The sequence below is a fragment of the Onychomys torridus genome, chromosome 4, assembly GCF_903995425.1.
Source record: "Onychomys torridus chromosome 4, mOncTor1.1, whole genome shotgun sequence".
Classification (NCBI taxonomy): Eukaryota; Metazoa; Chordata; class Mammalia; order Rodentia; family Cricetidae; genus Onychomys; species Onychomys torridus.
This window is the reverse complement of record NC_050446.1, coordinates 12459188-12481627: the sequence shown is the minus strand read 5'-3', so window position 1 is coordinate 12481627 and position 22440 is coordinate 12459188. Positions and strand designations below refer to the sequence as shown.

General features: G+C 43.2%; 1 protein-coding gene across 1 annotated transcript; it reads right to left on the bottom strand.

Annotated features, from left to right (window-relative positions):
* Positions 1-481: 481 nt before the first annotated feature.
* On the bottom strand, positions 482-11589 carry LOC118581403. Its single transcript, XM_036183478.1, has 6 exons — positions 11410-11589; positions 7268-7401; positions 6515-6588; positions 6338-6439; positions 4642-4743; positions 482-495 (listed from the first exon to the last, which is right to left on the bottom strand). Exons 1-6 carry the CDS (start codon positions 11587-11589, stop codon positions 482-484), a joined length of 606 nt encoding a protein of 201 aa, XP_036039371.1.
* Positions 11590-22440: the final 10851 nt, after the last annotated feature.

Genomic DNA, 22440 nt, shown 5'->3' with positions numbered 1-22440 from the left:
ATGATATTTAAAATGGTTAAGATTTCTACACTGATCTGTGACTATTCATAACAGTGACCTTTGAAGTCTCCAAAAGGATGATGGGGCCCCACAAGGATGATTCCATCTGGATTGTGGTAATGCCACTAGGCTGACAAACATGATACAAAGATCACTCTTGGACTACAAACTGCTCATGACAATTTCAAGGTGGTTAGATAAGTTGGTCCAGCATCACAGACTACTACAGTCAGAACTTCAGATAAGTGTTGCACTTTCCCATCATACAGAGACTGGACCTCAGCTAGACTTGATCTTTATCTCAATTACTTCAGGGTCCCCTAAAGGTGCTATCACCTCCCAGAAAGCAGGAACATGTTGTCCATATACCTAAGAGGGTAGTTTTTAGTCATTAAATGGATGTTTGTCATCATTTAGTGGGATAGATTACAAATTGTTATTGGTCATGGTCAGGGGGAAAACTAAGCAAGGGAAATTAGATTCAGGGATTTTGATCTGAAGAGAAAAAGGGCAGATACAGAAGTGAAAGGATAAAAGGGTAGATTGTTGAATCTGCTTTAAAACTAAAAAAGCAACTACTAGTCTCAAATATTTTACATTGGTATGGATTTTCATATATTGACACAAATTTAAGGTTATTATTGTTATACTGTATATATCTTTCTACTCTTGTTTAAGATATTTTTGTATATTGGTGCAAATTTAAGGTTAGTTTTGTTGTGTTATATGCTTCTATTTCTTGTTTAAGGTCTTATACCTTTGCAGCTCATTTAAAAATTTAAAATAAAGTTTTAGTCATTGAAGGGTATTTAGGATAACAAAGAAATACAGGTTAGTAGTTATTTATTTATAACAATCAAACTTCTAGTCATGTTAGGTATGTTTTCAAGGTCAAACAGAGACATATTTAAATAGGTAGTCTTCAAACACTTCTGAGACCTATAGAATATGGAATTTAAAATATTAATAACAAAGTCAGGTGGTGGTAGCACATACCTTTAATCCCAACACTCAGGAGGCAGAGGCAAGCAGATCTCTGTGAGTTCGAGGCCAGCCTGGGCTACAGAGTGAATTCCAGAACAGGCTCCAAAGCTACACAGAGAAATCCTGTCTCAAAAAACAAAAAAGAATGTTAATAACAAAGGGCTTTTCATGACAATGACACACATTTGCTCCTGGAAACACCAATTTACTTTAAAATAGAATTACAGGCATTAAAGAACTCCTATATAGAGTTTGCTTTAATTTGTGGTAAAGTTAGCCCCTGAGCAAAGAAACTGTCTTTGTCTTGACTGCTGACAGTGTGCTGTCCAAATCTGACAAGCAAGACACAAAGACAACTGCCAAAATTTGCTAATACAAGATAGGGCAGTCCTTCAAAATTCTTGCTTCATAGAAGTCTGTTAGATATTTTAGGCCTGTAGGCCAAAGAAGTATGCCCCAATGTTTCAGAGGAACCTTGGGGAACCTATCCAGGTAGCCAGGTATCTTTGATGCTTTTTAGTTTTGGCAGTTGATAATTCTGCACATTCTATTTAATCAGATAATATTATAACTTTTTTGGACCTCTGATGGGGTTGAAGATTAGACAGTTGTAGGCACAGTTTTTATAGTTTTGATAGAAAGTAATTCAGGTACAAAACTTTGGATTCACCAAGATAGGATAGATAACAGAGTATTTTTTTTGTATTTTCCAAATACTAATGGACTGGACATTATTGATGTATTGTTTACTTGATAATTGTTCTTATTGTATACAATTTTACTATATTAGAGCTAAAATTCTTCCTTTTCATTCAGTCAAAAATGAGGAAATGTTGTGGGATTAATTGTTCAAACTGCCATCCTGCTGTCTTAATAAATCCACCATAAGTCAAGGACATAATCAGTGACTGGCTGACCAAGATTAGCCATAGATTTGTTGGAAGACTGAGGAAGTTGGAGAGAGAGAGTAACAGGAAGAGAAAATGAAGGGCTGAGGAGAGTCTTCTAGGGCATTTGGATAGTTAAAACATGGAGCATAAGGTCAGCTGATTGCTCCTCTGCTGTTCCTTAGATTTATCAGGTTTATATCTCAATTTCTGATTGCCAAGTTTTTATTAATTCCAGAACAATTTAGGTAAAATCTATACAGTCTCAAAACTACTCTCACACTCTGGGCTTATATACAACTCTAATAACCTAGAACAAGGTCCACTGTGAGCTGGAGCATCCATAATTGGTCAGCTCCCATGAAGCCCCCCAAAACAAGATACATATCTAATGTCAATAAGACCCAGCTCACCTATACCATATCCCAGAAGCAAGGTTCCCTGTGGCCAGATTTCTGAGCTGATTTTTACATTTAGGTCTCTAGTTAAGAATAACTCTGCCTCACATTTCCTGAGGTCATTGTAGACATGACCACAAAATACCATCCCACTTGGAATACACCCTGATGCGGGAATGTTCTCCTGGCAGTTGTCACAGCCCCAAACCCATAACACTATTTATTTGAATGTGTTTCTGTTTCTAAGATAGGATAAACACCATCAAGGGAACAATTATCTGCCCAACTCTCCTCTTTTGGAGTACTCTGAATGGAGTCCATCATGTCAAGTGTCTAAATCTAAATTGAGCAATGCCAGCAAGGCTTCATAGGGCCAAGTGTGCACAGATATCACAGACACCAGTAATTCTTACCACTTATGGGCTGCATAGTTAAAGAAAGTCAGGCATCACTTGTCTTATCCAAGATGTAAGGTACAAAGGGGATTTGAGTTTCCATGGGAATGGTGTCACTAGGGATCCACAGAAATGATAATTTCCAACTCATTTGTGCACTGTAGGGGGCTGTGCAAACTCCTGACCTGGCCTATTTGTAGAATTCTGTCCTCCAAGCATAACACCCACAACCGTCTTCTATTAGCAGCTGTGATAACCAAAACACCATTGAGATCAGGTCTATAGATGTTCCCTCAAATAAAGTGTGGTGGGTCCTTAACACCTTCAGGTGAGGTTCCATCTACTCCTTACTAGATCTCCATTCAAGATGCATGTAACTGCACAAACTACACATGTTCTCATCTTGGAATACACAAAAGGTTAACTGAAGAAAGCTCCATCTCTACTGCTGTCAGTAGTTTGTCATCCATGTCCTGGTGAGTTGTTTCAATAGTGAGGCTTCTTATAGGTCAGTCGTGCCCCTGTAAACACCTCTTCACCCTTGATCATTATATAACCGAAATACTCTCTGGTCCATCTAGTTGATTTTCAGTGGAACTGTACTTCATTTTTTTGTATATGATCGTCAGATGTGAGAAGATGTTTGTTGATTAACACAACTAGACTTACCAGGTCTCAGGAGCACCCTGCCATTTTTCTGTCCCAGAAGTTCAGTGTGAGACAGATGGAAGCCACAAAAGATATCCTTTCTGTGACTCCATGAAGAGGATTCATCCTTCATCCTGATCCATGGACATGATCATCCTGAGCTATCACTGTGTCTTCTGAGGTCCTCTCTTCTATACCTTACTCAGGGCACAAATCCACTAATCCACAAATTCACACCCAAGGGCCAGAGCCAGATGGACTGACTTTTTACTGCACATGTTTCATGGTCATAGTAGCCTGACCTTCAGGAATCTCATGCAGAGGGTGACCCCCAAGTGGACCTGACTTATTACATTAAGTCCACCTGCTTTCCTGAATTTGAGAAGACAGCAGAAAGAGGATTTCTGTATTTTATATGAAAATATCTTTCCACAAGAAAAGATATGTGCATATGTGGTGTGCAAAAGAAAATTGTTTATTGGAGCTGAAGTGGAGATATGGGGTAAATTTTCTCTTTCTTTTTATCTGGGCTTATGGAAGAACATGCTTGTGTTTGACTTCCTCTGTATCTGAAGTTCTGTGTCTGGACCTCTCTGCTTCTGGTGACCTCAGTTCCTGATCACCTGATTGGTAGAGATAGTAAAGGCATTGCCTGCAAGCCCTGCATTCCAAATTCACAGAGCCCATGTTACCTCCTCCATAGCCCTCACAACAGGACAACAATCCAACATTAGGCACCAGAACATAAAGTTCTTAAACTGACCCACACTAGCTGACCTACACTGCTTGGCTGTGACTATAATAACCCTCTCCTAACCTCACTAACCATAATGCATGTCCCTATACAGTCTCTCTCTCTAGATGCTCTGTCTGCCAAAGCTGAGCACCATGGCCTCATGGGCCATGCATGACATGTCACTTATATAGGGACCCATGAGTGCTGGTGATCAAGTTTAGGAATGTGTGCCTTCTCACACCAGAGTAAAACAAATCCAGGCACCATTTGATTATACATGACACATACAGAAGAGAATATCTACCACTTTTACTGAAAGCTGAGACATGAGGGGGTGTGGATGTATGGTCTGCCTTCTCTTGGCATCTAGGATTATATTTATAGTATTACAGAGTAAGTGCAGTGATCCTAGATCCAAGGTCCTGTGCAGACTCTGTGTTACTTCTCCATGCATTAAGTTTCTCTGGACAGCTCACAGGAATCTATAAAAAACAGAGATAGTTGTCTCAGAGTGGTATTTGTATGGTCATTGTCTTACAGGAAAATCATGAATAGGAGAGAAATAGAAATATGCAAAATATTAATCTCATTACCATCACATCTACGGTAGATGATGTCTGTTCTTTTCATCCCAGCATTTACAACAACATCTTCAAAATCCAATAGTATTGTTTGCTTTGGAGCCATGTTGCGACCTGCAGGCCGTATAGGTATGGGACAAAGAGGTGGAGAAGACTCTTACTGTAAACAGTTAACACACATGTCATTCAAGTATTTTTTCTGGGACCTGAGAAATTTCAAGCCATAGAAAGAATCTCCAGCTGAATATTCATGAGCAGAAGTAGGACCAGTTGGTACCAGTCCCAAAGGACAGCAGTAGGTGTATGTAGAGTCTCTATGTCTAGGCTGTGGGATTCCTAGGCCATTGTTGAAATGTCTTGTGTGCAGAGACTCCTGGTTGGGGACTGTAGGTGTTCAGACTGACGTAGAAAGAGGGAGGAAGCACAGTGCCACCTGATGTTCAGAAGATCATGAGAGAAGAGCTACTGGAGAATACAAGCAGAGGCTAGAAATGTGCTACCAGAATTGGAGATCTAAGTGCTTGGTGATGGTGGATGGTGAAGGTCAGATTTCCACCTAACACTGGTAACTTTGGACCCAAGTTCTTTTCATGTGCACTTTGATGTCTAGAACTCCCCTGTTAGAAGAGACAGCGCATGGAACACTTGATCATGACACCTCCATTCCCCAGAATGTGACTGAAAAATCTCTCTTGAGAAAAAAACACATGCCTACGTCCTGTTTTTGCTCCCAAATGGCAAGTTTTTGTTTGTTTGTCTGTGTGTGTGTGTGTGTGTGTGTGTGTGTGTGTGTGTGTGTGTGTGGTGGATGGTTGGATGTGTCTGTTTGCAACCATGGTGACCGAATAGATATCAATCATCTTCCTCCACAGCTCTCAGCATTGTTTCCTTGAGACACAGTCACTCACTGATCTGGACCTTCATCAATGTGGCTTGGTTGTGTGAGTAGCCAGCTCTGAGGACCCACTGTTTCTTCCACAATAATGGTTACAGACATGCTCAGCCATTGTCTAACTATTTATGTGAACTCTTATGACATGGATTCAGATCTTCATGCTTGCAGAGCAAGAACTCCTGAACACTGAGATTTTCTAAGCCTTGTTCTAGCTTCTCATTACATTTTAAACTATCTGAAGGAAGAAGACAATAACAAAGTATTTTTCTCTACTTAGCACTGACTAAAACTATACATGAAATCTTCCTTCAACAATTTATCTCTCACTTCTCTTTTGATGTTATGATAAATGTGGATTCCAGTACCTCATATCTATCTGGATAAGGTGGGGCAATTTATGTACAACAGGAGTTGAGTACAACACTGTCATCCACAGACTGGTTGTCAGATCAGGACCTGTTACCATGACAACAGCACTTTGTTTCCAAATGATTCTCAGTATCACCATGGGAAATGATTCCAAGTAGATCTCTTCTTAGAACAGTACAAGAAAAAGACTGAGAGAAAGGAAGGGAGGAGCTAGGGTTCAGTGTGTGGGGTGTGGTTGTGAGACTAGTGTTTCAGTAGCCATCTGGAGAGGGCTGAAGACACATCAAGAGCTTACAATCTCCTCTCTCAAAGACCCCAGTCATCTCAGAAAAGACTCCAAGGTGGGGACTAGAGCATGAGAGCAGGAGATTGTGACCCACTCTGTACACACTGCCCCCCCCAACCATGCTCATCTCTTACAACCTTAGGCAAGGTGAGACATACCCATGAGCATTGTCATAATCTTCTTACTTTGATTATTCACATAATGGGCAATAGCAAAGTCCTTCCCACGCACAAACACAAATTTGATGCGGTGATCTGGCCCTGTGGAGAAAAATAAATCATGTAGCTGAAGGGCAATGACACCAGAAAAGGAATGGCATAAACCCAGGCACTCACAGATCTTGAAGCCACCAGGTTCATGTTTAATTTTATCCATACAGATCTTGAACTCAGTACACCCGGTGGGTTTTCTGTAACACAGAACATAAGCAAGGCTTTCTCCATGATGCCAGCCCTGTCCTTGCTGTTGTCATCTTTGAGCTACCCCCCCAACACTCCTTCTGGTGCATACAGCAGCTAGCCAAGCATCAGCACATGGCTTTACACAACCCCTCTGTCACATCTTTGTGTGCTCCATGGTCCATATGTGAAGACAGCCCATTTTCCCAGTCTGAAGAGTGTACCTGCCAGCCCAATCTATTTTCCCCAGTAGGCCAAGTCCTTCCCTTATTCTGCTACTATGTCTCCAAAGGTATCCCTCAGAAGACAGAGTCCTGTCACTACCCATGGTTCCTCTGCACAAGGAACTCAACAAAATCTTGAGGGGCCTGAGGTTCTGTGCCTGCACAGAAATAAGCACAGCATCTACACTGGCTCCAGGGAGCAAAGCAGTGCAGGCTTTGAAAGCTTCAGCCCTCCAGAGAGTGTCATAGGAGAATAGCATGTGATGCACTGGACATTCTGTTTGAATCTGGTGTCCTGTGAACATCTCTTCTATGCTTACAAAAGTTACCTGAACCATTGTTCAGACAAGAAATGAGGATCCATGTTGACATTGATTGTCCGCTGATGTCTGGGGCATGCACATGGTTAGTGTGGTGAGTCCATGGAGCTACATGCATAGAGGGCTCTCTGAGGGCAGATACTCACGAGATGTTCATTCTGAACTCCAACTTGCCAATAATGTTCCTGACAAATGTGAAGGGTGGCAGTGGGCTGAACTTCTTCTTTTCGGGAATAGGCACATTTCCTACCCAGGCAACTATGTACCACTTTCCTAGAAGCTAGAGAGCAAAGCCACCCATTAGAGGGGGAGCATGGAAAGGGGAAGCTAAGCAAAGTGGTTCTAGTAAGTAATTGAGATGGGAGGAGATGAAGGAAGGGCCTGGGGTAAGGGCCCTGTACCATTTGAAGGGACATGATACATCGAAGCATCAAAAAGAGTCCTGGTCTTGGTTTGTCCCTCTCTGTCATGAGTGGGAAGACCCAGGAAGTATTGTCCTGGGACCTTGAGTGGAAGATAAAATTTCTGGGACAGGTTGATGCTGTGGAGTGTCTTTCTGTACACTGTGAATATATGTTGCTCTAACTGGTTGATAAATAAAGCTGTTTGGCTTATGGCAAGACAGCTTAGAGGCAGGTGGGAAATTCAAAGAGAGAGACAGGAAGAAGGTGGGGAGGGACTCCAGTGTTCTTCCCAAAGAGCAACATGTAGTGGGAAACATATAATGCCACGGAACATGTGGTGATACATAGATTAATAGTTATGAGATAAATTTAGATACAGAGCTAGCTAGCAAAAGGCTTGAGCCATGGCCATGCAGTTATAATTAATATAAGTTTCTGTGTGTTTACTTGGGGAAGGGTGTGGGAGAGATTTGTCCCAACCACTGACAGGCTGGGACACAGGAAATCTTTCAGCTACAAATGACAAGGGTTTCCATGAAAAACCTGAGAAAGCTTTGGAAAGTGGTTCTAAAATGGACCCAAGAGCAGCTTCCTAGTTGTCTCTTTCAGGGCAGCCACAGCCTATGGGCTTCAGCTACTCTATGGTGGTTCCTGGCTTGAGGGCTTGACCTGCAGCATGGTGGGAATGAGGTGTCTCCAAGCCACACATTACACTGCATGGTGGATTTAGCCTTTGCTAATACAGACAAGAAAGAAAGAAAGAGAGGGGGGGAGGGAGGGAGGAAGGAAGGAACGAACGAACGAATGAACGAAGGAAGGAAGAAAGGAAGAAAGAAAGGAAGGAAGAAAAGGTTTTTAGGCTACACACTGCTGGATAGAAGAATAGACCCACTGCCTCCCAGAATCAGTTCTGCCATGTTTGGAAACTAATGTGGTCGGAGCCAGTACCCAAAGCTGCCATTTCAATACTAGTCATTCTAAAGTTTAAAGCAATAGACTCACAATAAGTCAGATTCAGATTAAATAAACCTTTAAATGGTTTACACTATGTGTAAAAAGATATGTAGGTTTAGAAGAGAGAGAAAAAGCAATATATGCAATTATATAAAGAAATAATTTTAAAATTAAAGTCTTTAAAGGGATAGTGAAAGTAATTGAAAAATAAGCCACTTAAAGATGGAAATCACACAGAGTCTGGATTTTATTTTCTGTGGGATTTTTTTTTTTTCTGCAGAAAGACATTTGATTGTAAAGCCTGCTTAGTTAAACCAATATGTACATTTTAAAGGTATTTTGACTTCAAATTTTGAATCTAAGGATATGTTACTTTGGAAAGGAGGCTCTACTTTTGTTTCCAGAGAAACCAGAAGGCTATGGATTTGTTCCAGGTTAAGATGGATCAGGTTTGACCAGCCAAGACCCTCTGAAAGGCCCAGATGATCCAATGTCCCAAATGATTTCAACACAACTGGTTCAGATAATGCAGCCTCACAGACTATTACATTCAGGATTTGACCATAATTCTTAATTTTCTCAGGATCCCAATAAGAATACAGCATCCTTTATTATCAGGAAGTAGCCTAGAACACTATGCCCACATTCTCAAAATATGGATTATGGATGTTTGTCTTTGTTTAGGTTGTTGGTTATAAATTGTTATTGGTTATAGTAAATATCTTTCTAAAAGGAGAAAGGGGGATATGATATGCAAATACAGATATAATAGGATAAAAAGATTGATTGTTGAACCTACTTTTAAAGAGCAACTTATTTAAAATATTATACATTGGCATAGATTTTAGTTTATTGATGCAAATTTAAAGTTAATTTTATTATGCTTATATATTTCTACTCTTGTTTAAGGTATTGTATTTATGTAACTCATTTAAATTGTAATGGATAATTTAAAAATACAGATTAATAATTAGTCTTCTATGATAGTCAAACTTATAGTCATGTTAAGTTTTCTAAGTATACATAGATATAATTCAATTAAGTAGGTAATCTTCAAACACTTCAAAGACCTACAGAATATGGCATTTAAAATGTTTTAAAAACTTAGACTTTCTGGACAATGAGCCACATCTGTTCCTTGCAGCACTAATTTACTTCAAAGAAAAAGATGGGCATTAAAGACACTCCATATGGAGTTTATCTTCCTCTTGGCAAAAATAGCCATTTGGGCAAGAAACTGTTCTTGCCTGGACTGCTTGACAAAATGTATGAACTGGACATGCAGGACCCATAGGAAGGTGACCACTGAACTTTGCAAGGCAAAATGGTCCTTCAGGTTCCTGCTTTACAGAAGAAACTGCCAGACATTCTATAGAACACAGAGAAAAGAGACTGAGAGACTCTAGGTCTATGTGGCTGAAGAGGATGCCTCAAAGTTACAGAGGAACTTTGGATGACTGTCCAGACATTCTAGATTTTAGGAAGTTGCTTACAATGCATTTCCTATTTACTTAGGTAATAATATATCCTTCTGGGGTCTTTGATGTAGTTGAAAACTACATAGTTACAATTAAGGTTTTCCTTGGTTATGATAAAAGATAAATTATATATGAAACTTTAGACTCACAAATATAGGATATATATTTTTTTAATTCTGCCAAATACAAATAGACTAGATATTGTAACTGTAATTCTTGCTTGCTAACTGTCCTATTATATATAATCTTACTATGTTAAAATTAAAACCTTCCTTTTTGATTAGACAGAAAAGGGGAAGTGTTGTGGAATGTCTTTCTGTATACTGTGAATATGTGTTGCTCTAACTGGTTGATAAATAAAGCTGTTTGGCCTACAGCAAGACAGCTTAGAGGCATGTGGGAAATTCAAAGAGAGACAGGAAGAAGGTGGGGAGGGAAGCCAGTGAGCTGCCCAAGGAGCAACATGTAATGGGACACATATAAAGCCACAGAACATGTGGTGATACATAGATTAATAGTTATGAGATAAATTTAGATACAGAACTAGCTAGCAAAAGGCTTGAGCCATGGCCATGCAGTTATAATTAATATAACCCCCTGTGTGTTTACTTGGAGATGGGTATGGGAGAGATTTGTCCCAACCACTGGCAGGCTGGGACACAGGAAATCTTTAGACTACAGATTGATTCTAGGGTTCCTGCACACATCTCACATAAGCAAAAGAGAGAATCACAAACAGTTCCCAGGCTAAGAACATGATCTAGAATTGTTCAATCCTTTCATTCTAAGACTGAGAGGGAGTGTTGGTCCAGACTGAGCTGTTGTTGTCAGAGGGGTGCAGGTTACCCAGATACCAACTTCATCCATGGGGAGCGCTTGCCTCCATGTCAACTGAATTTCCATGAGGAGGCCATGGAAGATTGGGGAAGCCACAAGGGCATCTTTATCCATCAGTGACAGGGCATGGGAAGAAACCTGATCATCTCCAGAGTCTCTTATCTTCTTAAAACACATCATCAATTTAAATATCAAAACATCTTAGGAAGTCCCTCCCTCCAGCCCTTCTTTTACCCAGCAGTGTTCAGCCCTCTGCAAATAGCAGTTCTGCATTGTATACATCATCCTGCATAAGGCTTTCATTGAGAAACAGAAACTCTGAAAAGAGTCATTTCTATGGAATATCTAGAAGGCTTTAGAAGACCTCAGGCTGACAGAGGTAGCAGTGGGCTTCTGTGGCATATGATGGAACAGAGGCATTCTTAAATCACCATTTGGCATCTGGGTACCCCTGATGTCAGATATCAAGAAAAGCCATGATGGAGGATGGACACTGAGTTTTTTTTTAAAAAGCATCTCAGTGGTGTGCATTTTCAGCTCTCATCAGCAGCCCAGACACTCTGACTCAATTCAAGGGAACCCACTGTACATATTCTGTCTGCCCAGCACTCTCACCTCATCAATAGTGATATCATAGTGAAAATTTCTGTAGGATGATTGCTCCACAGAGGGCAAGGTCAGAGCCACAGTCAGCAGGAGCAGCTGCATGGTCACCATGGTGCTTCTGTGGCTCCTGGCCTTGCTGCAGCATTTATATCCTGCACTGGGTGACACCCTATCTGCACAAAGCCCCATCCATGCTATAGGTTGGTTGCACTGTTTTGTTTGGACCTCATGAATATATGGTGCTAATTCCTTCTAATAGCCACCTGACTGTGCTTTCACTCATTCTCAGGAAACCTTGTCAGGAGGGAGAATGTCATCAGAGTGGGAAGTGACACCTAAGAACCCAGAGCCAGGAGGATAACAAGGGCTCCTGTGTTCTCAACCTCCCCATGCCTGGCTCTATTCCCATTAAAAGGTGCCACAACACTTTCTTCCCCCTCAAAACCTCCAATTTCAAGAGCAATTACCAGCCTGTCTCCATACAACAGGGTAGTATCCAGGAGTATGTTCTCTAGCCACAATCCCCCTGATAACTGAGCTATAATGTCATTCTTCCAAACCTTGGTCCCTCTGTCTCATCTTCCTTCATGATGAAATTCTTGTGTACCCAAATATTTCCAGACCTGCTGAACTTCTAAGTTTACTAACACTCCCACTGAGCCTAGGAGACAAGCTGGCTGGAAATGTGTAGCTCTGCTTCTTGTGCAAATGAAGCTCAGACCATCTCCTCACTTTAGACCTAGTGGCTCTCCAGAGCAATCAACTGAGAACAAAAGAGGTTTTTACATATCAAGGTGGAAGGTAGGGTGGAGGAACATTCCTGAGGAGGCAGAGAACTGCTTGGCCAGGGAGAGGAGAACAAGAATTTTCTGGAAAAATGGCATGGCATGAGAAAAGGGAGGAAGACAGAGGGTAAGCAGATGACCGGTAGAGTTTTCTGAGTGCTGAGAGTAGAGAGTAGTGGAAATGGAGAATGAGGAAACAGATCAAAGACGAGGCTAGAAACATAGGAGTTTAGTTATTTGTGTTGTTCCCAGAGACCACCAAATAGCTGGTTTCTGATGCAAGCACATAAGGGTCCAACTCAGGTTCAATCTGGGCCACCACATGGCAGATGGAAGGAAGTGTGGTGGTGGCCATGAGCCCAGGAGTAGAGGGTTATTATAGGGAAAAACCACAAGCTGGGAATTGGCAACTTGGGATTAGGTAGAAGGGCAAGGTGATTTTTTGAAACTATTGGTCTAGACTTTGGGCACAAAACCACAATCCACTGAACAGGATTATCTGGACTGCTCAGCAGAATTATCTGACAGACCCCAGACTCAGGGTACTACCTTCTCAGGTGGGTGCTGATAGAAAATGACATGTCCACACAGTCGGGCTTGCCTGGCAGACTGCCTAACTATTTCTGGTTCAAAATAGCCATCTCCGGGTCAGACATCTTGAGGGACCGGGACTCTGTGGCTTTATGTGGTTGCGTAAAGTGTGAGCGTAGCCATGTAATCTACACACATTCGTGGAGTACCCACACAAGTTCCTGTATGCATGTGTAGCCCAACCTTTATAAAGCTGGTGCCATCTTGCATGAGCCCCCCTTATCTCCTCACCCAGTGTGTTTCACACAGGCCTGTCACATTTCTGTCCTCTTTAATAAAAACTCTTCTGTGGTCTTGTCATGTTTGAGACGTGTTCCCCACAGGTAAGAGCGCCATAATAACTAACATTGGTGCTGTGAGGGAATGGGTGCTTCCAGGCACTCTGTGCCTGGAAACCCAGGAACCGGGGACAGAAACTCTGTGCTACACAAACTGGGAACTCTGCTCCATTCATGACAGATCACTCTCCATTAGCCTGGTCGCACAAATCCGCATGCAACACCGCTACGGATTGGTGAGTTTTCCCCTTTTTGGCTAGCGTAAACTGTTTCCTGAATCCATGAGAATGACCGTTGAGCGTCCGGCCTCACTGGTTATTCTTGAGACTGGGGGAACCCCTGGCCACAGTCTTCACTGGCTACGGTCGGCCCCCATCACAGGCCCAGATTTCCAGCCACCTCCCACATCTGTATCTGCAGCTTGAGATATTTTTCTTGAAAGGACCACCACCATCGGGTGCATCCTGGGGCTGTGTGACATTGGCACATTCTTCGCGCCCAATGGGGCGGCTGAGAGTGTTAAGGGCTCCTGGGGAGTCTGCCTCACACAGCGCCCCCAACCCCCATAAGGCGGCTTGTGCCCGAGTAGATCTAACTTCGATCTCTGGGGACGCCCAGCATCTTAGCTCTGGATCACGTTTTTTTGTTTGTTTGTTTGTTTGATTTTTTTGTTTTTGCCTCTCCGCTGCAGACATGGGAAATAAGGCTTCCAACTTGATCAGCCCTAATTCTCCTTTAGGCTGCCTCCTTGAGGCTTTGAAACCTCTTACCTTAATGCCTTACTTAAAGATTCCTAAGCTTATCCAATCTCTGTACTAAGAAATGGCCCAAATATGCTTTAGAAAATAATAAAAATCGGCCACTGAGCCCCTCCTTGGATCCCGATATTTTATGGGAGTTATCTAATTTCAGCCAGTGAACAGGCAAATGGAAAGAGTTGCCCTATGTCATTGGCTTCCTCTTTCTCAGTGCTAAGCCTTCTCTTCTGGACTCCTTCTCTCCTGCTCATGTGCTCCTAGCTATGCCTAAACCTGATGATTCTCTGACTCCAGAATCTTTGACTCTAGATCCTGCTAATGAACCTCCACCTATCCAACCTCCGGCTCCCACCCCTACTCCTAGGATGTCTGTTCCTTCAGATCCCCATCCGGATTCTTGTTCCTTGGTAGCAGCCGTCTCCAGAGGCCCTGCTCTGGCTCCAACTTTCACTCCACTTACTACACACTCTTGAACTGCTAAAGTGCCTGATTCCAGCCTTCCAAACCCATCCACTGTTCTCCTTTTATGAGAGGTGGCTGGTGTGGACGGACTGATTAAGGTTCATGTTCCAATTTCTCTCGCAGAACTCTCTCAGATAGAAGCTAAGCTGGATTCTTATACTTCTGATTCTGCTTCCTTTATCAAACAGTTTCAATATATAACTCAATCCTATAGTCTCACTTTTCATGACATATACATGATACTTTTAATAATTTACTTCCTGAGGAGCGCAGGCGAGTATGGGAACAGGCTAGAACTCATGCAGATGAAGTTCACCAGACCAACCCCTCACATCCTCCAGGAGCTGAGGCGGTTCCTGACCAGGAACCACACTGGGATTCTAATACTCAGCGTGGAAACCTGGCCAGAGATAGGTTTATTACCTGTCTCCTGACAGGCCTCTGTAAGGCTGCCCTAAAGCCAGTAAACTATGAAAAGCTAAAAATGGTAATTCAGGATAAGGACGAAAATCCGTCTCACTTCTTAGAGCGGCTCACTAAGGCTCTACTTCAGTTCACTAGCTTAGACCCGGAAATCTCTGAGGGCAGACAGCTCCTAATGACCCACTTTGTCTCACAGAGCTTCCCCGACATTAGGGATAAACATAAACGTTTAGAGAATGGCCCTCTGACCCCGCAGGCAGATATGCTGGCGATAGCATTTAAGGTGTACCATGGGAGAGATGAAAAAGCTCAAAAGAAACATTACCAGATGCTGGCAAACACTGCCGGACTAGCTCCCCGAAAGCCATCTTGTCCCTGTTTCAAATGTGGGAAGGAAGGCCATTGGGCCCAGGCTTGCACCATCACTCAACAGAGGGCACCAACAAGGCCTTGTCCAAAATGTTGCCAAAAGAGTCACTGGTCAGCTGACTGTCCTAATGTCCCAAGTGACATAGGAATGCCAGACGAAGACCACCCTCCGGCTGACTTTGTAGGCTTGGCTTACAGCGACGACTGACGCTGCCCGGTTTCCGCCCCGGCCACTCCCATCTCACACAGGGAACCAAGGGTAGTAATAAAGGTAAATGGGTGCCCCATCTCATTCCTTTTGGACACCAGAGCTGCCTACTCTGTCCTGAGAGAGTTTTGGGGGCCTACCTCTCTTTCTCATCTCCCTATTGTCGGGGTTGGAGGACAGCCTTACCTACCTCACCAGACACCACCACTCAACTGCATTTTCAGAGGTATCTCTCACACACACATTCTTAATGGTGCCAAGCTGCCCTGTTCCTTTAATGGGAAGGGATCTTCTAGCTAAGGTAGGAGCATCCATTTCTTTTGCTCCACACATTTGCCTTGTCCCAGATGCGCCAGCAGCTCCTCTTCTTCTTCTCCTAGCCACTCACTCTACTGACTCTAACAATTCTTTTCCCTTGCCAGCCTCTCAGATAGACCCAAAAGTCTGGGATACCCAGAACCCTTCTATTGCTAGACACCATCAGCCTATTATTATCCAGCTACAAAACCCCACCAGATATATCACCCAAGCTCAGTACCCTCTCTTGCTCCAGAGCCTAAGGGGTCTTAAGCCTATCATTTCTGACCTTCTCAGGAAAAAACTGCTCTGCCCAACCTCTTCACCCTTTAACAACCCTATATTTGCAGTTAAAAAGTCTAATGGAACCTAATGCCTGATTCAAGACCTCCGGCTCATTAACTCTGCAGTGGTCTCCCTCCACCCTGTGGTGCCTAACCCTTATGCTCTCCTGTCCACCATCCCTTCAGGAACCTATCACTTCTCTGTTATAGATCTCAAAGACACCTTCTTTTCTATCCCTCTCAGTGCTCAGTCTCAAAATATCTTTGCTTTCACCTGGACTGACCCTGACACTCACCTGTCCACGCAGCTGACCTGGACTATTCTGCCACAGGGATTCAGAGACAGCCCACACCTATTTGGTCAGGCTCTGGCCTCTGACCTGCTTTCTCTGTCTCTCCCTGGCTCTAAACTAACACAATATATAGATGATATTTTACTCTGTAGCCCATCCTTGCAGGTTAGCCAAACTAACACTTCTGCCCTCCTAAATTTCTTATCCAGTCGAGGTTACAGGGTATCTCCTTCTAAAGTTCAGCTGTCAACTCCCCAGATCACCTATTTGGGTCTAACTATTACTCCAACCTACAAGGTTATTACTGTAGACAGGAAGTGTCTAATCCAGTCTCTTATAGTCCCTTCTACTAAGCAGGAGATTCTGTCTTTCTTAGGAATAGCTGGTGTCCTATGGTCGTGGGTTCCATCTTTTTCTCTCCTTGCTTGCCCCTTATACAAGGCAGCTCAGGGCTTGCCACACGAGCCCCTCCTCCATCCTGTCACTAAACCTTTTCACAGGCTCCAACAGGCTCTTCTTCAGGCCTCTGTGCTCCATCTTCCAGATTTAACCTGTTCTTTTTCTCTCTATGTAACAGAGAAGGAGGGATTTGCCCTGGGAACTCTAGGGCATCAGCTGGGACCCTCCTTTGCGCCTGTAGCCTATCTGTCAAAGAAATTAGACCTTACCAGTCAGGGCTGGGTGCCATGCATCCATGCCCTAGCAGCTGCAGAGCTCCTTATTCAGGAATCAAAGAAGCTAAGCTTTGGGTCACCCATTACTGTCTTGTCTCACCATAATCTGTCCCATCTCTTGACTTATAAAGGCTTACAAACTTTACCTCCTTTCCGGGCTCTTTCTCTCTTGGTGGCATTACTAGAGAATGCCACACTTACTTTCCAGACTTGTCTACCTCTTAATATTTCAAACCTCCTCCCTCAACCTAATACTGACTATTCTCCTCATTCCTGCACTGAAACCTTGGAGGAACTGTTACCTCACCCTTCACACATACAGGAGGGCGCATTGCCCCAGGCCACTTATACCTGGTACACAGATGGCAGCTCCTTTTTATACGAAGGGACCTATAAAGTGGGTTATGCCATAGTGTCAGATACTAAGATAATAGAGGTACAGGAATTACCCACACACACCACTAACCAACAGGCTGAGCTGATAGTTCTCACCCGTGCCTTCCAATTGGCACAGGGACAATCTCTAAATGTTTACACAGACTCCAAATATGCTTTTCATATCCTCCTGTCCCATGCTGCTATTTGGAGGGAACATGGCCTTCTCACAGCAAAAGATGGATCCATATCTAACTCAGGCCAAATAATGGCCATGCTGGAGGCTTCCCACCTCCCCAAGGCTATAGGAACTGTCCACTGCCGGTCTCATCGAACCAATAGCTCTATTATCTCTAGGGGAAACAACTGAGCTGACCAGGCAGCCAGGACAGCGGCCCTCCAGGGTCAAGTCTCACCCCACCCACCACAGGGAATCCATACAGAACAGCCTACACCCTCAAAGGAAACTCCTGACACTAAGCAAATTCTCTCCTACCTACACCAGCTCTTTCATCCTAATAATCTTGCTCTGTCCCAATTTGTAAAGGCTCACCTGCAGCCCACTTCTGAGGCCTTACAGTTTTTAAAAACTATAACTGCCTCTTGTGAGATCTGCCAAAAAAACAGATCCCAATACCAAATACAGGTGTCAGCCTTTTCCCACCCATCAGGCTAGAGGTTCCCTTCCAGGTACTGACTGTCAGCTCGATTTTACCCATATGCCCATGGTCGGGAAAGTTAAATATCTCCTCGTGATGGTGCACTCATTTTCAAATTGGGTGGAGGCATATCCGGTTTCTAATAAGCAGGCTCAGACAGTTGCAGACCTCCTTCTCCGAGAAATCATTCCTCGGTTTGGGGTTCCTGCTTCTTTTCAGTCTGACAATGGCCAGGAGTTCACCTCTCAGATTTCTCAGACACTAGCTAAGGCTCTTAACATCCCTTGGCATTTTCAAATTCCATACCGTCCTCAGTCCTCAGGAAAGGTTGAGTGTACCAACTGGTCTTTAAAAACCATTCTTACTAAGATGTCACAGGAGCTTCACCTCGACTGGGTAAGATTGTTGCCTCTAGCTCTTCTCAGGCTCAGGGCTCTTCCTGCAAAGCCTCTTTCAATTTCTCCATTTGAACTAATGTATGGAAGGCGGGTTCTAACACAAGGTCTTTTATCCAACCCTCCAGCTGTTCCAGATAGCCTGTTAACTCCTCTCTTATATCACGTAAGGTCTATCCTATGGAGCTACGCAGACTGGTCATTACCCCAGCTGTGTGACAAACATTGTCCACCTCCAATCTACATTGGGGATCAGGTTCTTCTCTTTCCTCCAGGCCAGCACCCTTCACCCCTTTCCCCTAAATGGCAGGGACCTTTCAAGGTAATTCTTGTGACTCCAACAGCCGCTAAACTTGAGGGCTTTCCTCATTGGGTCCACCAGTCTCATCTAAAACCTTTTATCTCACTTCCATCCCAGAAAAATCTCTCCTCATATACAGTAAAACAAACAGGGCCTTGCACTCTCAAGCTCCAGAAGACACCATGATCCACTGCCTTGTCACCAATTCCAGAGGAATAAGGTATCACCCCTTTCCTTCCCAACTAGGGCCACATAGAGCCGGAGGCAAAAGGGACCATCAGAATAACCAGGCGGTAAGGATATAACAATCTATCACTGTTCAATACTCAGCAACTGATTACCTGTGTATCCCAAATGCTAAACTAACAAAACAAGCAGGTGCCTTAAATAAACCACCTCGAATAAGGCTTGTCTCAGGTAAAAAAAAAAAATCAAGCAGAGTACTAAAACATCACAGCCACTTTTAACATGTCTCCAACCAGACAGACCAGATCTACCTCAGATAAGTGTCTTGTCTCCATCCAGACAGGCCAGATCCACCTCAGATAACTGTCAACTCCAAAAACAAAATAATAATGAGTCTTTTCTCTAAGCTTTTTATGTCACCAGTGTCCTGTCAGACAGAAGGTTTCCAGCCACACCATAAAGGACGGACAGCTGCAGGACAAGGCATGACAGAACTTCATCCGAGGACCAGCCACACCATGGAGGATGGACACAGCTGCAGGACTTCATCCCAGGACTTCAAGAGCCAGCCTCCCCATCTCCCCCCAAGAACCAATCAAGGTCCACCATTCAGCCTGAAGCAGTCTTTGAGAGAAACGGCATCCCATACCCATCTATCCACATTTTTTTTCTTTTTTTTTAAAACATATGAGTCAGGAATGATAGAAAATTACATGTCCACACAGTTGGGCTTGCCCAGCGGACCACCTAACTATTTCTGGTTCAAAATAGCCATCTCTGGGTCAAGCATCTTGCGGGACCGGGACTCTGTGGCTTTATGTGGTTGTGTAAAGCGTGCACAGCCATGTAATCTACATGCTTGCATGGAGTACCCACACGAGTTCCTGTACGCATGTGCGGCCCAACCTTTATAAAGCCGGTGCCATCTTGCATGAGGCCCCCCTTATCTCCTTACCACGTGTGTTTCACACAGGCCTGTTGTCGCGCCCGCCTCGACCAGCAAGGATGACACAACACTGGAGCTCTTCTTTAAGCAGTTTATTCAGGACCTTGTTAACAGCGATGTCTCTCCCTGGGCAAGCCTCTCCCGGCCCTTAAGTAGGCCTGGGCTACCAACCCCAGACAGCCACATGGGCACTATCCATAGGTCCACGCATATGTAAGCGGCACACAATTCCAGCCCTAGCCAAATAAGGAGCTGTTTATCACAAAGAGCACTCGCCATCGAGAAGGCAGAAGGCGGAAGCCAGCGCCATCTTTAAGGTGCAGCTACACGCAGCTCACTACAGCCTGTCACATTTCTGTCCTCTTTAATAAAAACTCTTCTGTGGTCTTGTTGTGTTCGGGATGTGTTCCTCACAGGTAAGAGTGCCATAATAACTAACAGGTGCCCCAAGAACCCAGACTCCAGTCCAGTTGATGCAAGCAGCAAGAAGGTTTATTTAGGCATTTGTACAAATGGGCTGTCTCCTCTCCTCAGAGTAAGAGAAGCCCTGAACTGTAGTCACATACAACTTTTATAGGCCAAAACCATGAGCTTTACATAAGATTGCAGGGCTCTACAGGATTGGTTACTTTAAAGGTTACCTTAGGTTCAGTTAAGGTTTTTCCAAGAACTTCTGGGGGGTTTACACATCAGGGCATGGGCAAAGGTTACAGTTGTTTTTCCCAGAACACAGTAATTATCTTAACTACGGTTGAGCAACATATCTTAGCAGAAATCTTAACTGTGGTTAAACAATGGTTTAGCAATTCTGCTTTTAGTACAGGTTTTAGTTCCTAATTCCCAGGGGGGTGAGGGTAGACCTGAAGGCTCAGGGCCTTTCAATCTAGATATCTCTAAGGGCTGTAAACCACAGACAGAATCCTGTTAAGCTTTCCCTTCCTGTATAAACAGCAGGCAGGATGTCGTTTGAGTTACCATGGCATATTCCTGAGGTCCTTCCTAGAACTGAGTACAGCAGGTGGTCTGAGATGGTGGCCCCTTCCCTAAAATAGAGCCTGTGAAGTTAAGTCTAGGCCTTCACATTAGCAGGACTGGGAGCTAGGGAACTGAACTGAACTGAAGCTATGTAGTCAGGATTTCATCCCAGAGAAATAAAATAGATAGATAAAGAGCTTGGTGTATCTATATTTATTCTCATCCTGAATGCCTGAGGGAGCTATAGCTGTAAAGATAGAATTTTATCTTGGAGGAATAAAGTTAACAGATATAAGAGCATGGTGTATGTAGGTTTATTTTCCTCAGATATCCCACACTTGATGTAGAGAAATCACCTGGACCCTTAGAAAACAATACTCCCTGACTCTCCACACCTGATCTCTACCAAGCTAGCAGCTTGGCCTTAAAATACACATAAAACCCAACCCACCTTTTCTTGAGCAGCTACCTTCACACTTTCCAGGCTCCAAGATTCTTTGGCAATAGGGTCTCCGACAAGAGTTCCCAGGTTCCCTACTTCTCATTTCTCTTTCATGCTCTGTCACATCACAGTATAAATGCATTGTCCTGCTTCTGTGTATGTATGTAGCTGTCTATGCCAGAGTGCATACAATGTGTCTGGGTAGCTGTGGAGATTGCACATGAATATTTATCTTTATATGTTAGTGTGTGCAAATGTCTCTGTATGCTGGTGCCTTTGCTTGATTGTGTAAATTTGTGCCTGTGTAGTTCTTTTTTGCATTTGTATCAGTTGTGTGTGTTTTGAATATGTAGATACATACATGTTTGTGTATTTTTCTCTGACTAGTGACATTATGAATATATGGGCATGTCATTCTATGTGTAACTCTGTACATTTTTTCTGTGTGTGCACATATGTCTGTGTGCATTCATATCAGTGGGTCTCTGTGCGTGAATGTATATGTGTGTATAATGTCTATTTATTTACTTTTCTGTGTTAGTTTCTTGGATGCAATTTTTGTATATGAAATGGTATACATGCGATCTTGGTTTTCAATGCTTGATCTTTTGTGGTGGCCCTTTTTTGGGAAATGTGGAACTTTTGGCACTGTATCCTCACTAGAAAACATGGATCTCAGTGGAATTTGCTTCTGGGTCTGTCCTGACAACTCAGCTTCCTGATTCACCAAGATGCAAACAAGATCAGGGGCAAATTCCCATAAGAAACAGCATTAAGAGGAAACAAAATAAAAAACTATATTTTGAAAAGAGTATCATGAATGTCAACCTTTAGCAAAACAAAGAAAAAGAAAAACTAAAATTATATATAATAATAGATGAAAGAGAAGACATATGGATAACCATGAAAATCAGAGACCTTCAAGATATACCTTAAAACCCCGTACTCAACTTGGACAAGATAAAAGAAATGAGCAGTATTCTACACTGTGATACACAAAATTAAAAAGAAAAACATGGACAACAAAAAGAGTTCTACAGGGTTGGGGATTTAGCTCAGTGGTAGTGCACTTGCCTAGCAAGTGCAAGGCCCTGGGTTCGATCCTCAGCTCAAAAAAAAAAAAAGAGTTCTATAGTGAGTAGTGAAATTAAACAGCAACAAAATGTCTTCTAACTGGATCAAGCCTGGGCCAAATGTGTCCAATGCTGAATTCTCCCAAGAATGAACACAACATTGCTGAATCTATTCCAGAAATCAATAAAGGGGGCAGCATGCTACCAAACTCTTTCATGAAGCTAGTATTGTCCTGACATACCCAAGCAAGGAAATTGTAGGCTGA